The sequence below is a fragment of the Falco naumanni genome, chromosome 7 (genome assembly GCF_017639655.2).
Source record: "Falco naumanni isolate bFalNau1 chromosome 7, bFalNau1.pat, whole genome shotgun sequence".
Lineage (NCBI taxonomy): Eukaryota > Metazoa > Chordata > Aves > Falconiformes > Falconidae > Falco > Falco naumanni.
In genome coordinates, this window is record NC_054060.1 from 70,744,118 (window position 1) to 70,770,392 (window position 26,275).

General features: G+C 41.5%; 1 protein-coding gene across 5 annotated transcripts in view; it reads left to right on the top strand.

The window, feature by feature from the left end:
* Nucleotides 1-26,275, top strand: part of PHF21A (PHD finger protein 21A) — a 133,978-nt gene that overhangs the window by 84,458 nt on the left and 23,245 nt on the right. For all 5 annotated transcript variants that reach the window (XM_040601647.1, XM_040601646.1, XM_040601649.1 and 2 more), the window contains 2 exons: nucleotides 20,706-20,906; nucleotides 24,477-24,731. In XM_040601647.1, the coding sequence (XP_040457581.1) occupies nucleotides 20,706-20,906; nucleotides 24,477-24,731 (456 nt within the window). The remainder of the gene's footprint in view (nucleotides 1-20,705; nucleotides 20,907-24,476; nucleotides 24,732-26,275) is intronic.

Here is a 26,275-nt window from a genome sequence, read left to right on the forward strand (position 1 = left end):
TGAGCTTATCTTTAGTGCTTGTTTGGCACTGACAGATTGTTAGTGTTCAGCTTTCTTACTTTTAAAGACCATTCCGACCCTAGTTAATTGAAAATTAATACAGAAACACTTGTGGAGGAAAGTTTTTGAGAACATATGTTTTTCCCATGTGCACATACATAGTATAAGTGAGTAGATTTAGGAAAAAATGTACAAAAGCAGAAAACAATAGAAGTGTTTGGTGCTGTAGTTGGGTTTTGAACAAAATACAACAGTAGAAGTATTTAGCTGTTACAACAATACTTACTTGCTCAATGGTGTTAAGACTTTGTGTAACTGAAAAGAGGAACATCAATTTGCTATCAGTGGTGTTAAGACTTAACAGAACCCAGAACATGAACAGTGATTTTCTACCTCTGAAAAATGTCAAGTCCAAAAGAAGGATACATTTTACTTAAAATGTTTTGGCATGTAAAAGCTTACTTTTAACTATCTTTTGGTTTTAATCTGTTTGTGAAAAGGCTGTTAGAAGTAGGTAAGTTACCTGCTTTTCATCCGCTTCATCCTATTCTGTTCAGCAAACTTTGATGATTTTGTGTGTTTTTATTGGATGTGTATTTAACAGAGGTTGTCTTGTTTACTTCATTGTTTGTGCATCTTCAAGACTGATAATACCGGTTCAGTTCTAAAATTATCATTTCCCAGCTGCTAAAAACAGGCCTCTTCAGTTTCTTGTGCAGGTGATTTTCTGTATTTCAGTATAGTCATAAAGTGAAGATGATGGAAAAGCTTGAAGTCTAGTGATCCTTGGTAGTTCTCTAGTCTCTTGTACTTTAACAATTCAGGAGCGTTTATCCAGGGTTTTTATTTCCCTGGCAAGTGTGTCAATTCTGGCTGAAACTCAGTATGTTGCGATACATATATCAAAAATACGAACAGTGTTAGAAGTTTTAGTACAGGTTTCCCAATAGGGTCTTGGGCCCTGGCAGAAAGTTAAGTTCAGCAAAACTCTGTTGTTAGGGTCTCCGTTGGTGCTGGAGCTAGTCCGTAGGTGTATTTGCAAATACTTTAGTATAAACCCTGAAGTCAGATAAAAGAGGGTTCAAAATTAAATATATTCAGCTGGATCATACAGCAGAACTGTTTTAAGGGGATTTCCTGGGTGCTTTATGAGATCACCCCTTTGTTTCTCCGGTGTGTTCATTAACCAAGCAAGCAAGATGCATGTATACCCAGGGAGATCGGCTGTGAATCATTTCACTGTGGCAAAGTTTGTAGGAAGTGGTTATATCTTTGATTCAAAGAAATTACGCCCAATCAGGAACGCAAGCCTTTTGTAGTTGCAAAATGGAAAAAAAAAAAACATATTTCAAGCGAGGAACACACTGAGAACAGTCACTTGGGGTTTTAATTGAAAACTGTCAGTCGAGGAGGAAGACGTGGGTGGTATTTGTGAAACAGAGTGAGTGTCAGCAAGGGCAGAGGTGCTGCATTGTGTTGCCTCTGTTAGCATCAGGATACACATCTGTCAGTGATTGCTGCTGTCAACAACAAAGCAGAGGATGAGTGCGGTTGCTGCTTTTAATGATGGACAGATTAAGTTATAATATCAAACAGCAGTATATGCATACAAGTAATGGGGCTGTAAAAGAGGGGTCTGTGAAGCCGAGGAAGAGATGTTCTGTCTAGGCAGTCAGCTCAGGGTTTCTAATTTCAGCTGTGTAAAAAGTAGTCTAAACTGTTGGGAATTTGTGAAAAGAGGGCACATGCCAAGCATTACTTATTCAACTGTCCATCTCTGCTTCTGTTGTCTATATATGGAGGCAAAGGACGATTTATTTTTTAATTACAGTATTATAAGAGTTGAATACCATCCTAGGTACGCAGTGTAGATGGCTTTTCTGAAAATATCTGTGCTGTGGTCAGCTAAGGTACTGGAAGACTACAAATACATTCCCTGCTACTTTAAAAAAAAAAAATGTTTTGTGCATTTAGCATTGATGATACCCAGATACCCAGAGCATGAGGATACCAAGAGGACAAAAGAAGTATGCTTGGTTACGTACCCTGAACACTTTCTTAATTTCAGATACTTGGGTTTCACCAAGTTTAATCATCAGCAGGAGCACCAGACAGCTATAATTCCTTGTTAATAAAGATTTTTGTTGCTTAATTTCCCTAAAAATTTGATGTTTGTCCATGTCCTTTTTTTTCCTGTCCTTGTTGTTTTTTTGTAAAGAAAGAATTCCTTAAAGGGTCAGTAATCAGTTATGCTGTTGTGGTTGCATGAAATCGATAGTTGAATAACCCAGTGGAACTGTGCAATTTGCAAGTAGAACTTTCTTCCATGCTGTATCTCTGCAGAGTGGAAGTTCGTGCTTTGAAATGTCTAGGGTATCTGACTGGTGATAGGGTCTGCGAGAGGAATCCAGTGGCCTGGTCATTTGTCCCTGTCTCTTGATTCTTACACAGAATTATTAGAGGAACTTTGACCGTGTGACATCAAGCAGCTTCTTTGTTGCCGCTCCACCATCCCTTGCAACTTACAGCTTCTTCGTCCTGTTAATTTCCAGTTCATTCTGTTCTTCCCATCAGACTGTTAGAATTCTAGTAAACATTAGCACTTTGCAAATTCTCTTTTTCATTACACTGTTCCTTGTCTTCTGCTTTATATGCGAAACACAGGTAGTTATAGGATGCAACTGCACAGGCCCAGCTGTATAGCTGAAGTTTAAGCAGCATAGGCCAGTTTTAAAGCTAATGATGCCCAACTGTGTCCTTAGTCACACTTCTCCATCCTAATTCATCACTTCCAGTTAATTTCCACTAGCTGAGCAGGCTGGTCATGTATTTTGATTTTTATTACAGATGTGTAATTTCAGCCCTCAGCTCTTCACACCCCTCAGTACTAAGACACTCTGGTCATTCTACAGGAGCTCCTTGCAAATCCCTGAAGCACTCCTGCCTGAGATGCTGATACCATCCTCGCAGCGTGTTTCCCCTCACCGTGTCACAGGGCAAGGGAGTGCAGCAGAGCAGGTGGCTTTTGTTCGGCCTCGGCATGCCCCGCCACATGCCAGCGGTGCTCCTGTCAGCGGCAGCGAGAGCCCTCACAGCATCAGGCTCTGATGTTCACAGGGGAGATGGCTTTGACCGGGAGGCTTGGGGTGAAGGAGGAAGGACGGGGAGTGCTGAGAAGTGGGCGACGGGCAGGCGCTCCCTGGGGTGTCTCAGTGCCACTGTCCCCCGGCCCCAGTCTCGCTTGCTAATTGCAGGGTCCCTTGGTCCTCACTGGTATGTTAAACCTGGGGGGAGGCTCAGGCACCAGCAGGAGGCACAGCCGAGGGTGCCGGGGACGGGGGATCTCAGCTGGCAGCACCGGCAGCGCCCGGGTGATGGGGTGGCACTTCCAAGCCAGGCCGGCAAGCCCTTGTGTCAATAGCACTGGTTAGTGGTGCCGCAAAGGGGAACCATTTCTGAAGAGTGAGTGTCTGCAGCTTGTAATAAAGTGTTCAAAGATATCTGCACAGACCCAGATTTTAAGGCTCTCTGTTCCAATTTTAAATGTTACAGTCCCTCTAATTTTGGATTATTTTGACTAGGCACAGCTGTTAAGCCTTTCTCTCCTCTTCTGCCTCTCCTCTCCCCAAAGAACATAAGCCTCTAAAAGTCCACGGTTATCTGTCTTACTGTGAGCCCTGCTGGCTATCGCATATTTAATGAAGGCTATTAACTACTTGGTGATTAAGTTGTAAGAAAGAAAAGAGAGTAACTTGAAATAGGACAGTGGCTAAAAAGAAAGGCAATACCTAGCCAGCATCAGAAGTTTTAAAAAACAGACGTTTTCAAAATAATGTGCCTTAAAATGCACATTTATTAAGAAATTCTTTAGCTAGGTTTGTTTTGGGAACCACATCTGTGTATGTCACATCTGAAAAGCTTACAGAAAGCTTTCACAGATGTTCCTTCAGGAGGTGTTTTACTTGTGTTACCTGCCTTCCCAACACGGAGTCAATCCATGGAGAAGAAAGCTCACCTCACCTTTTCAACAACTGACCAGCTGAGTTACTAAGAACGCACCTGAAATGTGTTCGCAGTTCGCAGAGATACTAAAATATCTTGCTGTCACTAATTTCCCTTCTTCAGGCAGAATTATGGAGTGTTTTCTACATCTGAGAGTCTTTTGCAAAATGTCATAGAAGACCAGATCAGGGGTAAAGAGCAGCAAAAGAACTATCACAAAATATAATTCATGGCGTTAAACAAGCCATACAAAACAGTGGGACAACAAATTAGCCAGTTCATGAGTTAAATAAATTAATAAAATCGTGTTGGGTTTGGGACCTGTATTTTGCTTTTAATGTCTGATGGTAATTTTCCAGTAGTCTAGTTTTAATGAAAACATTTACTCATGTAAATGAGGGTTTCAGTTTGTTTGTGTTGACATTATTATTATTTATTTTTGTAGAGAAAAATCCTTCCTTTCTTTATCATCTACTTTCAGAAATCTTTTGGAATGTGCTGAGGAAATGTCATCCTTTCTTTGACGTTCATGTTTTGTTTGGGTTTTTTCTTTCATTTTAGTTTCTCTGAAGTAGTGTAAACTCTAGCTTAATTTGATCTGGCATCCCCGCAGTCGAACATTTGTAAGTATCTTGTATTGTGGCCCATCTGGGTTGTCATAGAAACTGGAGACCTCCATCCTCCTCCTTGTTGTTGGAAATGGAATGCAAACAGGGCATCAAAGTGACGTTTTCCTAGTACAAGTGAGAGCCCTGTGAAGAGCCAAACAGAAAGGTTTCTTACTGCTTTTATGCTCTTGTGGCCTGTTGTAACAGTTGTTGTAGTACACTCTGTTTTCTCTTGAATATCTAGCAGCTGGGTAATAGGAAAAATGTGAGCGTCATGACAAAGCCAAGCTTGTGCGGTTATTCTTGTCCACAGCTTTTTCCTCTCTATCTTTTCTTGATATATTTGTCTTGGATTGAGCTTCTAACTAGTGAGGAGGTGCAGAGCATGTTACTGCAAATCAATTGCTCGGCAAGGGGCTGAAAGAACCAATTATGTAGCACGTACATGTGGCTTAACATTTCTTTGCACTGATCCTCTATCCTCATGCAAGAAAAAAAAGCCAAATAATTCTGGCAAACGTGTTAGAAGTTTGCAGTCGCAAAATAGTAGAAATGCCAAATGATCATTCTTCAAAGCTGTACGGATTTAACAGATAAAATTGCAAAATCAGACCCTGTTTCCCTTCCCCCACGTAGGCTCCAGCTGTGTACTCAGCAGTTCTGCTGGCATGCTGGCGAACGGTCGTATCTCCTTCCCAGGACAAAGAACCTTTGAAATCACCGCTGAATACTAACCAGGGCAGCCAATTGTACATGATTGTGGATATCCAAAATAGGTTGAGAAATTATTTTCTAAATAGCAACTTGCTCATCAGCCGAGAGACAGGCTCCGTCAGCACAAAGGGGGCACAGGAACAGTTTGGTTTTGTGTGTGGGAGAAAAATCTTAGTACAGTCTGTTCATGCTGAGCAGGCTGTTGCTGGCCTAAAAGCAGCTTGTATAGCCTCCGCTGCTGGTGCAGCTCCTCCAGCAACGTGGGTCACTGGCCAGGCTTCTGGTCGTCTTTAAATTGATTGAGGAAATCGGTTTCTACCCCTGGATCCTCCAGTTTGGAGAGCTACGCAGTGTGAGAATCCGTGCTGAAAGTGTTAACGGCTTGGAGCAAAACCTCCTCTTTCGTCATTGCTCTGGTAAACTGGAAGAGGAAGATGAGGAATGTGGAGGCAGAATGCTACAATCCTGCATTATTTGTCTAGCTCGTAATAAATACATCCGAAATACAGAGCAGGAAAAGGCCACTGAATTATTATTACTATTTACATAGTACTAGTACACATGAAATATTTAAAAAGATTTTTGGAGGCTAGGTTTTTGGCCTGCAGAGCGTACAAGCTAATTGTGCAACCTGCCAGTTGGGGAAACAAAAGAGGAAAACGGTTAAGAATGTGGATCTGTGGGGTTACAGCGAGCACAGTCAGTCTTTGCATATGTGTATATGAAGTGTGGACTGACTTTCTGCAATGAGATAGTTATTTCTAATACCCTGAAAAAAATCTCAGAGTACACCCTGCGCTACTTGTGTCACCTTGGACATCCCTCTGGGCGCAATGTGGCAGGGAGACGGGACTTCCAGAGAGGCTTGTGTGACCAGAAGCATGCCCTTTTTTCCAAGTCAATCTGATAAAATACAACACTTTCTCCTGCGAGCCTTGCCTGCCAGTGAGAAAGGACTAATTTTTGCTTGTCAGACTTCACTACTTTTCAGTTCAGCTTTGCATTGTCTGTGAGTGCCCTTTGCTTGTGCCAACCTGTTTTGTCTTACTCCTATGTTTTCCTGATAATTATTTTTTTCAGAGCTTTTTTGTTTTCTTCTGAGCTTTCTTGCAGTCAATGACAGCTTGACTGTCTTCCTGTGCAAACTGACAAACATGTTTTGGATTAAGTGTGTTTTTGATACAAACATATTTATATAATCCTCCAAGCAATTACGATGAAAATCCTACTCTGCTCGTAATGAATACTGCCCATACAGCGCAGAGCTGAGTATTTCTGTTTGCACGCTCTTTTATTTTACTGCTGCAACACCTAGCACACATTGATGTTTTTATTATTTTCATTAATTCATATAAATTCATTAATATTTTCTCAGCCTTTGGTCACGGCCTTTCTTTTTTTAGAGTACCGTTAGATCACTAGTTACTTACACGCCCTTGCATGTATTTACTGATCTAAGTGTGTGCGTGTGTAGTATAGATCTTTTCAAAGCCTTTTTCCGGTGCTTATATCCAGCCCTAACTCCAGATGAAATACAATAGAGGATGGTTTTATCAAAACGAACAAATAAATGTGCCATATTTTCTTAAATATGTGCCCCATCGTATATGTTAGAAAACAGCGAGAAACCCTGAAGCTTTTTTCCCTGAAGCCTTTTCCCCTGAAGCACCCCCGCATTTCAGCATCAGTTTGGTTTATTTGGAGGTAATATGAGGGGAAATGTTCTCTCAGCTGCATATTTTCCTCTAATGCCCCCCCCCACACACACACCTCAGAGCCCACAGAACCTGCTCCTTAACGTTGAAGCCCCCTTTCTGCTTCTCATTTTGTGGAGGTTATCCGAGAAGGAGGGTTATGCAACAGCTTATTTTTATGGACTGGAATTTACAAGGGTACGTGTTATGTGTATGAAACTTTAATTAGCTTCTAGTTGCAAAGATGGTGCAGCTTTAAGGTAGTTCTCTTGGTTAATAACGGAGCTTGAGATCCCAGTAGGAGCAAAGTTACCAAACCTGAGGACACAAAGCAAGATGGCTTGCTCTAAGGGCCGTGTTTCAGTTGCTAGGTTTCTGTAATCTTTCAGCCTTTCTCAACAGCACAACATGTGTTTCCTTTAAAAAAAATAATAATAATAAAAAAAATCCATCAGTGCGAAACCATGGGGAGGAAAACTACCGCTTTGTGATTTACAGCTCTTAGAGGCAGGTGTGATAGGTGTTTTTAGAGATACTCAAGAGACACATGCCGGTGCTGTTTTTAGAAGTCTGTGCATTCTGAGCTAATGCTTCCAAACATATTCACAGCTGAATTGTCACGCAAGAAATGCTGAGTGAGGGCCAATGAAATAATACTTTGAGTTTCACTAAGACTGATACCTCTGAGTGCAGGTTTAGCTGGTCAGACCAGTTTGTAGCATGAAATGTGTTCATCTAGCAGTACGTTGTATGTTCTCTGCAAGAGGAAGCAAGTCAAGCATATGGTGTGGAAAAAGAACTTGCACTTCATTATGTGATGGAAATATACAGTAGTTTTTGTTTAATCCTTTTTTTTTTAAAAAAAAAAGGTCAATTTGCCTTTTAAATCTTGTGCAGGCCTGCAGAGGCAAAGAAGAAATCTTGGTCTCCTCTAAAACCACGCTTATTATATATGTTCAGTATTGCATAAAGAGGAATTATAGGAGAGCTCATTTTCTATTTCTTACCTCTCTTTGACGGAGAACTCCTTGGAGAATTATAGAAATTCATAAAAGGCTCTTCAGAGTTCATTTTACTTCTATAGCATTTACAGTCTGTCTTTAAAAGTTTTAACAAAATACTACTAACAAAAATAATCCCCCCCTGAAAAAAACAAAATACAGAGAGTTCTAGCCAGTTGCACTGGGACCCTTTTCCCACCGTTTAAAATGAGGTTTTCATATTTGTATTTGTGAGTCCCTCAGTCCTCAAGGGTTATTACGATGACAGTATAAAGAACCTCAGCAATTCTGTTCCAGGTGTCCTTCACCAGACTGCCTGTATCTGTATGGGCTAGGTTAAAAGATTTGTTCACCCACCTCATGGCCCACCAAAACCCTCAAGAGATCTTCTTTGCTGACAGAATGAAAAAGGAAGGTGCTTGCATCATTTCTGCTCGTCTTCTGTAAAAAGAGAGCGATGAGCCAGAGCAAAATATTACCTTCTGAAATACTTTCTAAGAGGTGCTGGGAAAAGAACAAACATTACCCAAAAGTTGGGAAGAGGCACATTTCTCAGGTGATTAGTTAAAAAAGGTGCCATCAGCTGCAGTGTTGCATCCTTTAGAGGCGAGCGTGGCCCGCATGTCAGAAGGCAGTGTTCCGCACGGCGTTAGCCGCGAGGGCCGGGGCTGCTGGGGGAACCGGTAGCACCTCTGCAGTGCTGTGTTCTGAAAGCAGTTCCAGTTCTCGGTACTTACAGCCAGGAATTTTGGAGCTTTCAGTCATCATTCTAGTATGCACTCCAGAAAAGGTGAGGGAGCAAATTATAGTGTCATTAAATACAGTTCACGTGTACATAAATGGAGAATTCTTTTTTACAGAAGTAAGAGCTAAGCGTGGCACCAAAATGTGGTTCTGCCACCCGTGTCCTGACTGTCCTGACAGATTTTAACGCCAGCTCAATGCCTCACAGCACTGAAACACTATAGATACACTTTTACAGAACAAGAGATATGGACGCTTTAGATAATTTTATTCTATGTTCTAATCACGTTTGTTTCAGATTTATTATGTTTGAGAGTGAACGTCATCTTCAGCAGAGAAATTGTATCTGACAAAACTTGTGTCTTTGTTGATACCATATGCATCCCAGCAACAACGTTCATCCCAGTAATTCCCATTACAAAGGGGCTTGTGTTTGCACTTGGAGCCAGCCTGTCTTAGAGGGAGGAACTGACTGTCCTCTGGCTGCTCAGCTTTCCTGAGGCAACCTCAGCTTGACTGTTTTGGAATCGCAGTGTTCGGTCACATCGACAAATTCTGAATTCATGTCATCTATTATAGGCTTAGATGGCATAAGTTAAATGGCATTAAAGGCTGAATTGGCATCTTTAGATTAAATATAAGAAAATTTGGGAAGGGAGGTCCAAAATCTATTAGAATCTATTAGAAAATTACTTAGATGTAGTAGGTGGGTCGTATGTTAAAGGTCTTTAATGATCACTCTGAAAACCAAGTCTCCTCAGGGTACTACAGGTGCGTTCCGTAGCAGTGCTTACCTTTCTGTGTTAAGAGAAGGCCACCTCGGCTTCCTTTGTACTGGAGGGGATCTTGGACAACATCCACCAGAATTCGAACGTGAAATTCCCATACCATTGTGGACAAGGACGGTGCTGGATTCATAGCATGGCTTGTAGCACAAGCATCCTGTTTCAGACCCTTCAAAAAGTTACTAAGACCTAGAAAACATCAGGTAATTTTAAAATATGAGCTGAAGCCTGGGAAACTTTCTGGAGAAGAAAAGTGAGTTTATTTATGGAGACGCGTGCAGATGCGAGTATCACAGTACGTTAAACAGGAGAGGGATGGGAAAGGATGATGGAGGTAATAGCAAAAAGGGTATCACCATCACTCATTTTAACACAGGCCAGTTCCGTATACAACTTTATGTTGTGAAGTCATTTGAAACAGTTAAAAATGCCAACACATCGTTTGAAAGTGCAGATTTTGTAGTGTTTCATTTATTTTTTAAATAATTTGGATTCTGTTCCAGATTGTTTACAATCCCGCCTTCCAAATTTGTTTCCCTTTTATCTGTGTAAGCATGTGCCGACACTGTTACTCAGTATACACAAATGCTAATCTACCTTCGTGCACATGGAAAATAGCTTTCCTGGCACTGAGTTTAAAACTCCCATAGAATACATTATTAATCGAAGAAGTCTCTCTTTTTAGAAAAGCCTATCATTTATGTGGTCACTGTTGAGAAGGTTATAGATAAATACAATGCTGTTTGTTAACAGTGTGGTCTTCGGAACATACAACAAACAACCCCAGATACTGAAAGTGCATTTAAAAAAAGATTTGAATTTTGAAAGTAATTTTCCTTCTCTGTACTCCGGTCGCATATGTTAACGTGATCTAATTATAATGTAACGGCAACTTCTTTTCTATTGCCCTGCACGCTTTAATGCTCTAAGTGCATTTCTCTTGGCAGGTCTCTGCAGTGAGGTGAAAGCGTGGTAACCGTTCCGTTCCCTGTAGTGAATAATGCCCTAGTTCTGCATTTGGCTTTCAAATGCTAGATGATGTATCTATGAAGTTCAAGGAGCGGAGTTGTGAGGGGAGTGGGTAGGGTGAGGCTGGTGTCCGGCGCTGTGTAATTTAGCTGAATACGGCTGTGGCTCAGTAACAGAGCTTCAGCCCAGCTTCTGCTACGTCTGCAGTGCTGAAGTGTTCCGTTAGTTACACGTGCTGGTCTTGCAGACTCTGCTGAGCCTTATCAAACACAGCCAGTTGGTGCTGCTGGTATGAAAGCACAGGGGAGCTCTCATGTGGAAGGTTAATGGAGTGTAATTAGAAAGAAGAATGAACTGCTCAACCACTCTATCTCCCTCTACCTGCACTGAGAGTGACAAGTGCTCTGATCTTTTATAAACCCTAGAGCAGAGGTTTAACAGTCTAAAATTATGACAGTATAACTGTCAAACAAGCAAGCGCACTGTGAAAAGTAGTACGAACTTACAGATAGGAATGTTTACATTCCCTTATGTGGTCTTTTTTAGTATTTTTTTTTTTTTTGTGCCGGATATTGTCCATATTGATATAACAGGTCTCACATGCATTTTCCTGTGAGGTGTCCATCAATGCCAGAAAGATCTCTGTGTTTCTTGCGTGGCTTCTTCGTGTCTGTGCCTCGTGCAACTGTTAGCTTGCAGGATGAAGTGACGGCACCATCCTAAGGCATTTTGATACCAAGGAATTAAGCTTTCATAAAGAAGAGTTGTGGTGGGAGCAGTGACAGCTACTGGGTGCACATTCCAGGAACTAACCAAAATTTGAAATTACATACATAGTTTGAGATTAGATACTAGTGTCTGATCCTGTTAATTAACTTAGGTACTATGTACCTCTATTGAAGTCTAAACATGTTCATAAAATGTTTTTTTGTCTTTCATCTAGCACACAGGTGGGGTTTTTTTCTTTCACAAGAATACTGATAAACTGTAGTCGTGAAACTGCATGTAGGAAGTAGAAGGAAGACACCGCATGTCAAATCCAAAAAGGACAAAGAGATTAAATGGTTCAATTTCCTGCATGTTGGAGACTTGTTATATTCTACCTTGGTACCCCAGTGTGACGTCTTCTGACTTCAGGGAGACTAGGACGGTTTGGTTATCGGTGTACTAAGTTTTTGTCTTCCACATCTTTCTGTTCCAGAAAACAGGTGGTGGGTTGGGCTGCCAGCGATTCTGAAGGCCCTTGCAATGTCAGCAGGTTGATTAGGGGAAATTTGCCCAGCTAATCCTAGCAGGCAGTCCACATCCTGCATTGCAGTGGAAGGGAAAAAACAACAGCCCGGCAAGTCCGACCTGGGGACGTATTTTTTATCCATTCCAAGTCTAAAATCAGTAAGAGTCTAAGTACGCAAAGAAGACATACACTAAAAGGTATCAAAAAAAGAAGATAAACTTGCTTTGTTTAGCTGCTTTTCTCTAGCTGTGGCAAATATCTTGTCTTTCAGAGGAAGGTGAAAAAACAGCCTTGAGTATATCTGGTTATTTGTGCCTCTGGACATATTAAAATTCTGAAGAGTAAAGTCTGTCTTTGTGCAGAGTTTCGGTGCTGGAGAAGTGTGCTGGGACCAGCACTGACGCGGGCACTGTCCCTGGTGAGGGGTGAGAATGAGCAGAGGCTTCCCAGAGCCCTCTCCCCCTCACATGTGTGATACAATCTCCTCCAAAACTTGGGGTAAGTGTTTCCTTTGGAGAGCTGTATCACCTCGTCCTGGCGAGTTCAAGCCGCGTCAGGCCGTTACATCTCGTGTTAGGCTGTTCAGCATTTAACCATCCCTGCGTCTTATTTCAAGGCTGAATTTGTCTGCCTTCAACTTGCAGCTACAGAATCATCGTTTTATATTTCTCAGAGAAACTAAACCCCCTCTCGTCATCAGATTTCTTTCCTGTGTATAAATCTCTGTTCTCAGTGAGAAGTTCCCTCCCAGCAAGGGGGACGAGCTGAGGCTCAGTGAGCCTCGTATCACACGGCGCTGTGTGTCGGGTCCTTGACAGTGCTTGTGGGTTTCCTTTGAACTGTCGCCGGTAGCTCTGCATCCCTTGTGAAAAAAAGGTAGTTTTCCAATCTTTTGGCAAAGTGCCTGACCCTGGACGTTTTTAAGAGAGGTGGAGGTTCACCGAATCTTCAGTTGTTGAGTAGTTTTGGCCTCAGTTATGAGGCACTTTTTAGTGCTGGGATGAATAAGCAGAGGGGCAAAGATCCCCTCCCCGTGCCATTTGAATCAGGAGGCTACGGAGGAACTGTTGGTTTGGGTTTTTTGATGCACAGACCTTGATACAACTGAAGACCAGCAACGTGGGTCTTCTGCAGTGATTTAATTTGATGTCTACTCTGTGAAGCAGGCATTTCTTGTTGTTTTGATCACGCTCGGTTAACTAAAGAGAATAGTACAGCAGGTGTATTTAGCTGGACAGAACATCTGTATTTGATACACTGTTCGAGGGACTAGGAAGGAGAGAAAATCTCGCATTTGAGTGAGGTGAAACCATGACGTTTTGCTCCGAGAACTCATTCTGCCTGTGAAGTGGAGGCCAACAGTGAATTGCGATGTGATGTTGTTAGTGATGGCTTTTAATTGAATTGGTGCTAAACAGTGTTTGGTTGACAACGTAGGGGAGAAGCCTTCCTGCCACTGTTCGTTTGTGGTGTTGGTAATGCGAGTGTGGAAATGAAATGATAGCTGCTGTTAACAGCATCGGGGCAATCAACAGGTGGTTGTACAATGCAGTTAGAGCTTCCAGATCTTTCTGTTCACAAAAGAACAAGTTTGCATTCTGGGTGAAATAAAACCAGTCATCTTGCTTGATACTTCTGATCATGTGTGAAGTGCATGAGCATGAACTGTGTGTGTCTCCTTTCATGAGGAGGAGAGGAGGTGTGATTCAGTCGTGAGAATAGCTGTAGGATGCACAAGAATCCTGCTGAAGCTGATTCATTTTTAGCCAAGGGACTGTGCTACTGTGCAGTAGTACGCTGTGAAATTACTTGATGACTATCCTTTCCACTTGGGTTATTCAAAAAGATGAAGAGTTACCAGATTAGAAAATAGACTTCTATTTAGGTTGATTGTTTCTAAAATGTGAAATAAGTGTACTGATTCGAATTGCTCTACTGCGCTTGCTTAATTCAGACAAATTCAGTTTAAAGGATGCCACATTAGGAGGTAAATCAGAGCTAGAGGAAGAGAAGCAGCAGGATTGCCCTGGCAGAGGGAACTGGCTACCACGTATAGATGTGAATGGCTTTCTCATGGGGGTGGTTGTCCCTGTGTGTTCTCCTGCACAGGAATAATAATCCACAGTATTTTCTGTGCTAAGATTTTGTATCCTAAGCTTCGGTCCATGACAGATTTTACAAGACCACCTTATACACTTCTGGAAAACTAGGTTCAGTCGGAGATCATAGAAACATACTTTATGTTGAAGTGCAAAAGAACCCTTGTTTCATTCTGCACAATCCAGGTGGCTTCCCCCACCCACCCCCCACCCCCCAAAAAAAAAGATAACCCCCAAAATAGACAAATGGAGGTGAAACAATACGGAGATGGGCAAGATAAAATTAAAAAGAGCACTTTTTCCGTGGTAGTCAGCAGTTTAATTTTTTCATTTCTTCAGCCTTTTCATGTTGAGGTGATCCCCACCTGCTTTGACCAGTTTGTATTTGCACTCTGAAGTGTTTCTGGGAAGCAGAAAAACATAAACCAAATCAAATCTTTCCAAATCTTGTCAAATTTAAAAAAATATAATTTCATTCCTTTCATTCCATTCCTCCTTAATTACATTCAAAGTACTGCACTTAACTGTTTTTCCCGTTCTGTTGTCATACACTTAATTCTCAATTCATTAATTGCTTCATTGTTTAATTATTGTAGCTGTTCTTACAAGTTTCTTTCCATTAACATAAGTACTGGGCTAAGAAGGTAGATACTACATTTCTTTAATACATAAGCTGCAGGAAAACGTATGTGTGTGGCTCCTACTAGTTCAGTCTCTGTTCCCTACATTGTGCAAGACTAAAAATTCTACGAGAAGACAGTGATGCATAAGGCATTTCACGGTACAACATTCCCTTCTAAAAATTAATTGGTCTGATGGTGCTGCAAACAGTAAAAGACACGGTACTGAAAATAAAGCAATCAAGAAGTCACATAAAACAGAATGGCACAGCAGCTATTTTTGGTCATTTTCATTTATAATTCTAGCTATATTTAAGGGAAAAAAAAGGCATTCTCCCCCGTTAAGAATGAAGGAATGAATATTATTTTCAGAACTTACATAATTCACTTCTGAATGATTTCCAGCAACTTCAAGCGTTGTTTCTCATAAAGGAAAAATCCCACATTCTTTTCTGAAGTACTTGTTCATGTGTGAACTGTGTGTATTTGTTTCAGAATCACACCTATAGTAATTATTGTAAATAGTCTAAAATATAATGAAGTGTAGTAAGTTTACCAGCATTTTTAATGGCAGAAGTACTTCTCACATCATGCCAATGGTACATAACAGTATTTATCTGACAAAATGTCGAAGTAATTTTTATGGAATGAAGATTTTTTTTAAATTGTTTTACACTCCAGGTGTTGGCAGTGCAGCTGTTGACTGGGTATGCTGGTATGCTTAGATACCTGTGTATTTAACAAATGGTTAAAAAAAAAAAAAAAAGTTTTTGAACTGTAAAAAGAAATGGTGCACATTTTGTTAATGATGCCCAGTCAGGCATTAAGTGAGAGGCGGAGGTGGTTCCCTGTCCCACTGCTGTGTTCCCATTCCGCACACAGGCACCCTGCCCCAGAGGCTTTGCTGACTGAAAGATTCTGATGCTGCTTTGATGACATTTAAGAAGTAGAAAAATGTACCATGCTTCTTCCTTGGAATAAAATTCTAATTTAGTTTGTTTAGATTATTTTCATTGGTGGAAAGATCTGGGTATGAACGAGGCACAGGCAGAAGTGCAAAATTTCATAAAAATCTAGGATGACGACAGAAATAGCTGAACATGTTTCTATAGTCCTTTGATCGTTCTTTCAATGGAATTCAAGTTGTTTTGTAGAACAGGGTTTTTTTCCTCACTGGTGTAGATTCTGCGTCATCAATTTCTATAATAAGATTTCAGTTTTTAAAATTTGAGATACTGTGTTAAAGCACTAGATGAGCGTACACTTACTCTCCTCACTGGTACTCTTTCCACTCCTAAATTCCGCTCCCCAAATTCACCCTCTTCGCAGGTCCAAGACTAACTGTGCCAGGGATCCACAATATTTTAACTTCTTTCTGCCACAGAAGTTTTGCTGTCTTTGTGTTCTGTTGAAAAGCAGGGGTATTTCACTTGTCTTTGGGTAGCAACAGGGGCTGGGGCTGGGAAGGAGAGGGGAGGGAGGCTGGAACGGGAGACTGCAGAGCAGTGAAATTCCCTCCATCCTCCCCGCTCCCTAGTTGGAGCTTATCTGAAATCCGTATTTTCTCTTACCATTTCCTTCGCAGCGGTTGGCAACTTTTATATCCTAGAGAAAATTTCTTGGTTGTAGGAGGGAACAGGTAGCAGGGCATCCGTAATATAGCTGACTTCCCAGAATCGGTGGAGCAGGAAAGCGGGTCACTAGCAGGCGGGTAAGCAATTCAAACCACATCAGCTTTGGTTTTGTGATATAAACACTGTGCATTGCGAGGCTGGTTAGTACTTTACTTTTCTCTCATTTTTCGACTACTTTTAAATTTTAATTTTTATAGATTTTTGAAGTTTAAAAGCAGACCGTCCTTGAGGTATGTGTGCTTTTCTGCATGTGTTCCCCAGATGAAGAAAATGTGTCAGCAAACATAAAAAGGGATCTAGTATTTTAAAAATCACTGTACTCTGAGAACTACTTTGATTGCTTGATTGATTAAAATTAAAATCACAGTTAGCTAATAATGTTATACTTAAACCTTACTAAGCCTGCAGTTTGCCCCAAGGACCTTCCTTATCTTATAGCAACATATTCATGATAGTTTTTTATATAAGCACAGAGAAGGCACCTTTTGACATGGACATATGGCCAACAGGATGTAGAGGCAGATCTTCTGCTTAATCAAACCAAAATAATCTTCTAACACCGTGTTAGGATCTGGCCTGTGGCATGAATGGGAAGGTGGTATCACTAAATGTCACGATATTGATTACAATTATTACCTTTAAGAAGGGGTCATATGAGATGTCTAGGGCTGTGTGAACTCGGTGGTGTGAACGGTTCTTGATGAGACTGGTGATAAAGATGTCAAGGCAGCAGGAGCTCTGCGGTCGTGTACTACGCTTACGGGGCACTGTTCGGCAAATGGATTTTGAAGTAGCCTGACAGTAGCTGTTGCTGAGAGCTAGCAGGTACTTTTGGGGGAGAATGCAGTTTGGAAGAAAGGATGTGATCATTCATTTCTTCCACCTTCTGTACGTAAAGAGAGGATCGGCATTCGGCTTTGAGGAAAATTCAGTAAACTTGAAAGACAAATGCTTTTCATCCGTTTGTAGTGCTGCTGGAGAAGAAGCTATTTTGGCAATATGGGGCGAGTTAGAGCTTTGACATGCAGAAAACTATTCTGTTCTGTTTGTGATGATGTGTTTATGATTGAGTTAATCCCAATTTAAATTTTTTAAGTTGTCAGGGAAAATTAAATTACGTAGTCTTAAATAAGAGCGGGAAGGAAAAAATGGCAATGATTACATTTAAAGAATTAGGAATATTTCTGAACACTTCTGTGATACTTTTCGATAACCTCCGTCTCCCTGGCACTCGGCCTCTGAGGCACGTAGCTGGGGCTTCATACCAGCTGTGGCATGTTCCAGTCATGCACGTCGTACTTCCTGCAGCGCAAGCCGCCTTCAAAATGCGTTATGAACAGTCAAATATGAGAAACAAATGTCAGATACACTTGTGATGAAGTATCGAGTCTGACGGTAGGCAAGAGTTTCTCTCACGCTGCCCTCCCCTTCAACCCCCTGCGACACGAGGCTGTGCTGGCATCGCAGCGGGCAGGCACGTGCCGGGGCGGCCGCAGAGCATCGGTCCCAGCCGGCTGAGCCGCACAGCCTCGCCGCGGCAGGGGCTGAGCCGGGCAGGGGGGCACGGCCCCGGGCAGCGCTGGAACGGGGTGCAGGGCTGCGCTGCCTGCCTCCGGCCCTGCAGCCCCCACAGTCTCCTCTGCTGGTGCTAATTAAGCAAAGCAACTTAGAAATACGTTGTTCGGAGGCTCCCTCTTGGTAACTACCGACAAACAGACGATCCCAGCAGTCTTGCAGAGAGTGGAATGATTTCTGTAGTTTCAGTGTGGTATTTTTACTGACAGTTGGTAGAAGCAGATTAATAAACTGCGTAAGCAATTGGCATGCGCTGCAAACTTCAGTTTTACTCTCTGAATCTTAAAAGCATTAGATGTTTGTTCCAATTTAATATCTGCATAATGGATATGGATGGCAGGATATGCTGCTGCCAGGCAGCTCTCAGCAGCCTCTAACAGGCTAGCGTAGACTTCCAGAGCAACGGCGTTTTTCCACTCACGTTATCCATCTTGTGCCAAATGTGCTGAGCTTCGGTTTTTGCACAAGGCACTAATAAAAGTTGTGCTTCAGCCCTGCTTTTCAGCGGCTCCGCACCCCATGTTTGGGCCCGGGGGTGGGACAGGCGGTGTGTGAACGCACCGTGACTCACCTCGCTCCTGCTCCCTGCTCCCGTCCTCGCTGGCTCTCGCCCTGCCGGAGCAGTATGGCCAAGGAGCCCTCCAGCCTGCCTCTCCCTCTCCTCTTGCACACTCTCTCTTTTTTTTTTTTTTTTTTTAAATCCTTTCGCTAATGTTCCTCCCATTGTAAAGAACAAGATGGAAACGAATTCTTGGCCCGTTGCTGCTGATTTCCTCCCGTTAGGGAATCAGTAGAAGAGCACGATTATCACTGAATTCCATACAGGCAGCTGTGGAAGACAAAACCTCCCTTCCTGTTCACGGCGGGTACAGTAATCCTTTAGCCTCCTGTGCAGTGTCTGTGCAGTCCATTTTTTGGCAGGTATTCCATAGGCATGTTGCATTATTTCCTCTCCTGCTTTGCTCCGTTCTCCTCACCTCCCCCTCGGGTTACTCTCTGGAAATGTTTTTTCAGCTCATGTATCTGCTTGCTGACATGGCACTTTGGTTTGCATGTTAACGTGGTTGATCTTTTCAGAAAGCAATTTAAAATGATTGTTCAGTTATTACATATATGAATGAGCTGATAGACACAGGCCATTTAAAACTCTGTAAAATATCTGAATTAGAAAAATGCCTTCTACGCTCCTATTGTTTTCTCCTTGTTGCAGAAGGGAACAGACAATTTACAGCTTTTAGGCTTTCACAGCTTTTAGCACTTTTCTGGGTGCAGCGTAACGTGGCTCCTCCACGCTTCTGTCCGTTACCAGCTCCCTGAATTTTCGGTGAGGCTGGGTCTTTGTTTCTCTTGTCATCAGAGCTGAGCGTGCATCCCCAGCCAGGGCTGTAGGTTTTGCAGAAGCCGGGCAGTCCTCCTTCTGTACACCTCTGAGTCACTGAATTCAGTCTTTTCTAAAAAGGTCAGTCATGAGCTCACACATTTCAGCCTTATGAAGCAGGGGTGGTGGTGGTGGGGTTGTTGCTTGTGTGTTTTATTTGGTTTTTTAAAGTTCCAGTTCTCAAATCTGCCCGTTTGGGACTCTGCACCTTTTGTTATCTTCTTCTGAGCTAGAGGTACATGTTCAGCATGTGAGGCACCACGCAGTTTTAACTCATCATAAGCAAGATACTTGGAATCAAAAGTCTACAGTATGCCCACAAGAACTATGCAGAGAACAGGTATCATATCAGCTCAGAATTTCGTAACCCTGCATGAAAGAAATTTGAGGGAAAAAATTGTTTCAGTTGGTTATAAATAACTGGATTGGTTTTGGTTGGTGTTTTTTTTTAGCTCCCTCTCTCTGTTTTGTGCTGTGTCTTAATACTAGTGTTTCAAAACAAAAACTGAAACATTTGATATTGTCAGAAAGTTTTTTTTCTTTTCCTTTCTGTGTAAGTGGACCTGCTCGGGATAGCCTGCTGTCAGCACCTGCCTCTGGCAGAGGTTTCCTCACTAGAGCTTTCTCAGTTGAGCCCCTACCACATCTGGTGACTTCATTGTCCTCTTCTGAAGCCAACCTTGTCGCACAACTGTTCCGGAGTACGCATATGCTCTTGATCAAGGGCACTTAAGTATCTATCTAAATCTTTTTAATCTCTCCTAACTTGGGGGTGGCTCAAGTGTAGGAAAAAATGTCTGTTTTCTATCGTGCCCACAAAAGGCAAAAAAAGTCTCGTGGTGTTTTCACCCCTGTCCACATCGAAGTATAATGTGAACATAAATTGTGAGCCCTTATCACCCGTGTGGGGACATGGCATCTTATCCCGCAGGTCACCTGGTCTGCTCTTAAATCTGTTGCGTTACCGTCTGAATATCCACAATGGCTACCAGAAGAAATTCCCTTCTTAAATAATTAGACTTTCATGGAAGCGATAATGCAATAGGAAGCCTTTAAGCTGGGAGAAATAAATCTGTGCCGTTCCCTTCCCATGTAGGCAGCCCTGTCTAGTTTTCTTTCAGGTGAGAATAATACTGAATGGAATGGGCACACACATCCATGCCCTTCCCGTTCCCCACTTTGCACTCAAACTCGCCGTCTCTCCACTCAGTTTCGATGCCTGGTACGAAATGGCATCCCCGTTGCCCTGAAGTCAGCCCTGAGGCTTCAGCCTGCAGTCCTTTTTCGTCCCTGGTCAGGAGCGGTGCGTGTCTGAACCTTGGAATCTGAATGCTAACGCATCTCACATGAATGCAGCTTAATGAGGTCTTGCCACAGTTTGTGAATAGGCTGAAATTTGGTGGGTGGGTTTCTGTGAGGACAGTGAGGTCACGCTGTGGGGCAGCTCTACTCCTCTGTGGCCTTTTTTGATGCTGTGCCTATTAAATAACACCAATACTTAAAATTCCAAAAGGAGAAATCCCACTAAGATTTTGAGCAGTTCTTTATTTACATTAAATAAATGTAACTTTAGGTGTCACTGTCTTCTCTAATACGTGCAGCTAAATAACTGTCATCATTTCTGGTTTTGTTTTTGTTTATCTGGTAGAAAAGAGTGGTGGAACAGCTTCGAAAGAATTTGATAGTGAAGCAGGAACAGCCAGACAGTAAGTTTCAAATACAGCCATTGGCACAGTCAGAAAACAAACTACAGACACCACAGCCGCAACCACTACAACAGCTACAGCAACATCACCATCAACAGCAGCAGCAGTCTACTGCACCCTCTCCAAATGTGATTGGATCACAGGTAAAAGCCTCTACAGTAATTATTTTCCTTGCTAAAGGTAAAGTTCACAGGACAAATAAAATATTAAAAAAAGCTCAGAGAGAAAATTGCAAACTTTCACTTATGCACATGAGTATACCAATATGAGTTTCTCCTTCTATGCAGATGCAGATATGGGTCTTGTGGGTTTTTTTGGCAATAACCTCCTATCTGAGTAAAAAAAAATCAGGTAGTGTTTAAAAGTTGAATCATAACCTCACAGAGAAGAAGGGTGGCAGTATCACCTTTCTTAAAAATAAATGGAAGTTCAGCAAATGAACCTATCTTCCGTAGGTGCAAGAAAGATCGTCTGTCCGTACCCGGTAGGTCTCAAGAAATAGTAAAGACTTTACACGTGAGGTGTGTGATTTAAATACTTCATTTTTTAAAAGACTAACAGTGCCCACTGTTTCCGTGAACAAAATGTAAGAGAACGGTTCCCTCTTCTTCCTGCTTGGTTCTTTTAAATCCAATGTAACTCGTATCGTATAATACTTACCTGTGAGTTTGCTATGTTAATGGCAATGTTTGAGTTTTAGAAAGCAGTGTCTTCATTGGGAGGGTACACTGAATTTCGGTACGGTATAGGATTAGAGATATAATCCCAGCACTCACCAGAGAAAGTGGCCTGCTTCTGCTGACAGGGGAATTCCAAGTTTCTCCTGTTCAAATATTTAGAATCCCCAAAGTGTGCTAATAAAACAGCTAGAAAGCGCAGGGAGGTGTTTTGTAAAAAGAAGTGTATGTGAGGTCTTTTTTCCTGTTGATGCAGTCTCAGCTGCTCCTGTTTGCCTGGGTAGGCAGATGGCAGGAGTCACCTGTGAAGTTTACTTTCTGCACGTTGCAGTGAATCACAGCCACAGCTCTGACCGCTTGTGATTCTTGTCTTCCCTTTTCCTGGAAGCAGGGGAGGGGAGAAATGGTTGGGCTGTTAGCTCTCTCATGAACGCAGCAAACTGTTTTGGATGTGCTCTGAAAATGTGTTTGTGAGGCTTAGGTAGTTGTATTCTTGAGAAAACTGAAGAAATGGAGCAAACTTAACTAAGCAAAAGATGTTTGTGAGCAGCAACATCAATATCAAAGTTTAAACAGAACGAAGTAGTAAATATTACTGTGTCCTAGAATATTTCTAAGCAAACAATGGATCACTCTCTGCTGTATCACCAGTCTTTGTTTTCCAGCCAGGGAACATGACTGCAAAAGCAGTTTCATGTGTTTCTCCGTATCCCACACTTGGCATTCATGCATTAACTTCCAGGTCATCTCCTGGGTTGTAAAAATTGAGGTTTTGCTCAAAGTTAAAGAGCCCTCTAGTGAAACAGTCAAAAAACTGCTACACCCTTCTGACTATCACTGATACAGTTGTACTTGGACAGTAATTACAAACTGAAAGGCAGGTCATCCTCTCATCTGAATAAATAAGCCAGCTTTTATCCTTAACACTTTCATATTTTTATTTATGTTGGTATAATTCTGAAGTAACCTCCCTTTCTTCTGTACACATTTTGCATCTAAGATTGTGCCTCTGTCCTGTTGCCCCTCAATCTCTTTCAGCAAAGAAAAGTCAAATCTTTTGTCTCTCTAGAAGGTGTTTTGGTGCCTGCTTTTGTAAATAATACATCTTTCAAGGCTGTGTCAGTAAAGTCGGTGCTTTCAATGGTTCTTTTCAGAGTAATTCAACTTAGGAATCAGCGTATATATGCTGCCTTAATAGTGACATTTTAATATACTTAATATAGTCCACTAAGAAGGGCTTTTTAAATCTTCATAGAGCACCAAGCCTGCTAAAAGGTCATATTATTGCAGTGTTATTATGTGACATAATGCAGACTTACTATGAATGCCACTTCAGTATGAATTCATGCATTGAAAACTTTTTAGAATAAGCAAGGTAATTAATGCTCAGCACAGTAACAGGGATCTTCAAGCTTTGTGATCTGCTGACTGAAACTATACTCTTTAGTACTTACAGACCTAATAGAACCCCTTGAAAGAGTCACAGTCTTGTATTACATGATTGATTACACTTTTCTTTAAAATGCTTATGGATGAATGTAATGCTTGTGAAAATGATACCATGTTACATCTCATTGGAAAAGCTTGAATAATGTTACTGCGTTAGGGGAATGGAGCCTCTTGCCCTGGAGAAGGTGCAGCAGAGGTCGATAAGAAGGTCTTGTATCACAGATGAAAAGTTACGGGAATTGTTCATGTTGCAACAAGGAGAAGTTAATAACGTCTGGATCTTGTATAAATGTATAAAATTGAAGCATGAATTATCCTTTGATTTGGCATTGTACAGTGTTTGAATTTTTTTCACGCTTGTGCATAATTTACAGTTAGGGGATGTAGTTTAGGTGTACGAAATTAGAGGTGTGAAGGTAAACCGTTTTTGTTTAAGGAGATGATATTGGTGAAAATACTGAAGAATCCAGCTGGAAATACTTTATTAGAAGGAAGAGAAAGGTCTTGTGCAATTAAAAGCAAGCAGTCTAAATCAGGCATGTTCAGAACATGAAAAAAGACTGCCCGATCCCTAGTTCTCCATTTTTTCCTGTTGTAGAGCCTAGTGCTGACATCAGGAGGGAGTGGTGGTTATTTCATGCTAAGAGCATTTGATGATGCCACTGACTGTTCTGAAGGTGCGGTGCCATTGGTACAACAGCTTTTTTTACACCAAAGAAAAAAGAAATAAGCTCACTTGGCATTCTGTTGGGTGTCACTTGTCGTGAGCTTTCTGTGTACGTTGTGTTCTGGTTTTATATGGGCACTCTCTTGCCTTGTTGCTTTTTGAAAGAGAGCCGCAGTTGTCCATTGCCCTTAACATCTTAGAAGACAGTACATTTTAAAACAAAATGGTGAAATTATAGTTGTTTTAACTTTGGAGTTTGTGGGCATAGCGTATTCAGGCATTTCAGGTAAATGCTGGCATTGAGTCGAAACCACTCTCTTTAAACAAGCAAAGAGCAATCATGACATGACATATATGTTCCAAACCCAGCCCATTCTACAGAAGTTAAATATAATTGCCTGCAGCTGGGGAGACTAACGGCCAGCTCTTACACCTCCAGAGCAGCTCTACTGATATTCTCAGGAAAGAAAGTTAAAGGCTAAATAACTGTATGTGTGGCTAAAGCTAAACTTTGGGATAGCCAAAATCAAAATATGTTTCGGTTCTTAAAGAAACCAATTAATGAATGGGGTTTTTTTGCCTCTTCTCCTGGTTGTGAGGATCTCTCTAAACAAAGTTTTCATTTGAATATTTGAGTTTTAGTTGGTGAGAAGCGAGTTTGCTGGTATGTTTCATAAACCTCCACCTTATAGGTCTGATATTGACAGTACGTGTTTGGAAGTAATGTGAAACTAAAAGGTCCAAAAATACATATGCCACTAGTTACACTTAATTGTCATTTTCTCAGGAATTTCTTTTGAATCAGTCTGTAAAGCTGCCTTTTCTTTCTCTTGCTGTCTATTGTTTCTAGCTAACCAGCCCACGTCCTGTCTGATATGAAGTGTCTCTGTCTCTTACAGTGTATTTTCTGTTTCCTTTAGAAAACTGTAACTACAGCTTCTATGATCACCACTAAGACACTACCTCTCGTCTTGAAAGCAGCAACTGCGACCATGCCTGCCTCTGTTGTGGGTCAGAGACCTACCATTGCCATGGTTACTGCTATCAACAACAATCAGAAAGCGGTCCTCAGCACTGATGCACAGAATGCACCAGTCAACCTCCAGACAACAAATAAGGTCACTGGGCCAGGAGCTGAGGCAGTCCAAATAGTGGCAAAAAACACAGTAACTTTGGTAAGCGTTTCATATGTGTGCCCTGCAGATGTGTGGGGGTTTGGTTTACAAGAGGGCTGTTGGGGAAAAAAAATAACCACACTGGGGTTTGCACAGAAAGGAAAATAGTAGGGACGTGTCGTGAGTCTTCACTAGTAAACATTGTTAAAATGATAGTCCAGGAAAATCATTTGCTCTCTACATGGGTTGTTACTACTGTTTTACTTAACAGAATTAAATCAGTGCTGTCATCACCTCTGTGTAAAGCTTCCCCTGTCAGTAGTTGTTAGTCCTGGGGAAGTACCACTGGTTTCACCCCTACCTAATCTATGTGGCTGTGTTTTGCAGAATTCTTACTCTTTTCTTTGGCAATGGTGATGTCAGACTTTCTTCATTTGATCAGTTTGGGTCTTCATCTTAGATTTTTTTTTTGAGTCAGTCTCATGCCCTTTGCGTGATGAAGTCTCTGGTGTTAGAGACATCACTTAACTCTGCCCACTACCATGTCTTCACTCACTGCTTCTTCATACATATATACAGATCCTGTTGTTTTAAGCATGTATTTTGGAAAGTGCTTTAGTTATATCACACAGAATAGTTAGCCACCTAGAAATAAAAGCAGCAATGTTTTAGAATTGGATTGTATGGGCTTCTTGGTCTGGGAACCAGGAGTTGTATAGCATCATGACAGGGAAATTTTGCTTCTGGAGTAAAGGCTAAGGCTTCAATAAACATTTATCTTTATTAAAAAATGCAGTTTAATAATACAAATGGAAGTAATTTTGCTTCCCAATGGGGCATATGTTTGCAATCAGAATAGAGGAGACTATTTGAGGAGAGTTTTTTTCTACTGTTATCTTTTCCTGTGCCATCCGTTGCACCACTCTCATCTGTCCTTTATATCTGTGCTTCATTTCTTTGCTGAATAACTTAATTCGGTCTGGGGAGGTGATTCTGTTTTAATAATAGTCCATGATTTATGTTTCTGTAGCAAATTTCATCAAAAATCTCAGAGTTATTTTCCCAAGCATTAATTAATCGGTATAGGACCTTTTTGAAGTAAATTGCAATCTTTTGTGGGTGGACAGAAGTACAGAAGGCTGGAAGCTAACCTGGACGTTAATTTCAGGGAATGTCACCGGGTACTCAACTTAGGGTAGCTAGTAGTGCTATTCAGAGGTTAATCGTGTGGCAGCTCCATCTGGCTGCTTTCAAACAGGCAAGTACTTAGGATGCCTTCAAGTGAGGTCTTAAATGTTTCAAATGAGTGGCCTACCTTTGGAATGTTCAAGTTGTGTGTTAAGAGCCCCTCACAGTGTCATTAATATCGCTAAAAGAGTTGTAACTTCCAGATCTTTTATATTTATGTGAGATGCTTTCGTTCTCCTGTGTGCCATTCAGCATGAAAGGACAGTGGTTCATATAGTGGGCATCAAAGTCTTGGTTATTTTTTTCGGTTTGTCGTAAAGCCGATTTTTAATTATTAAAACAAATAGGATTTTTTGTTATCTTCAAATGAAGTGGGTTTAGATTGCAGAGCACAGTAGTTAGTACAGTTGACCTAA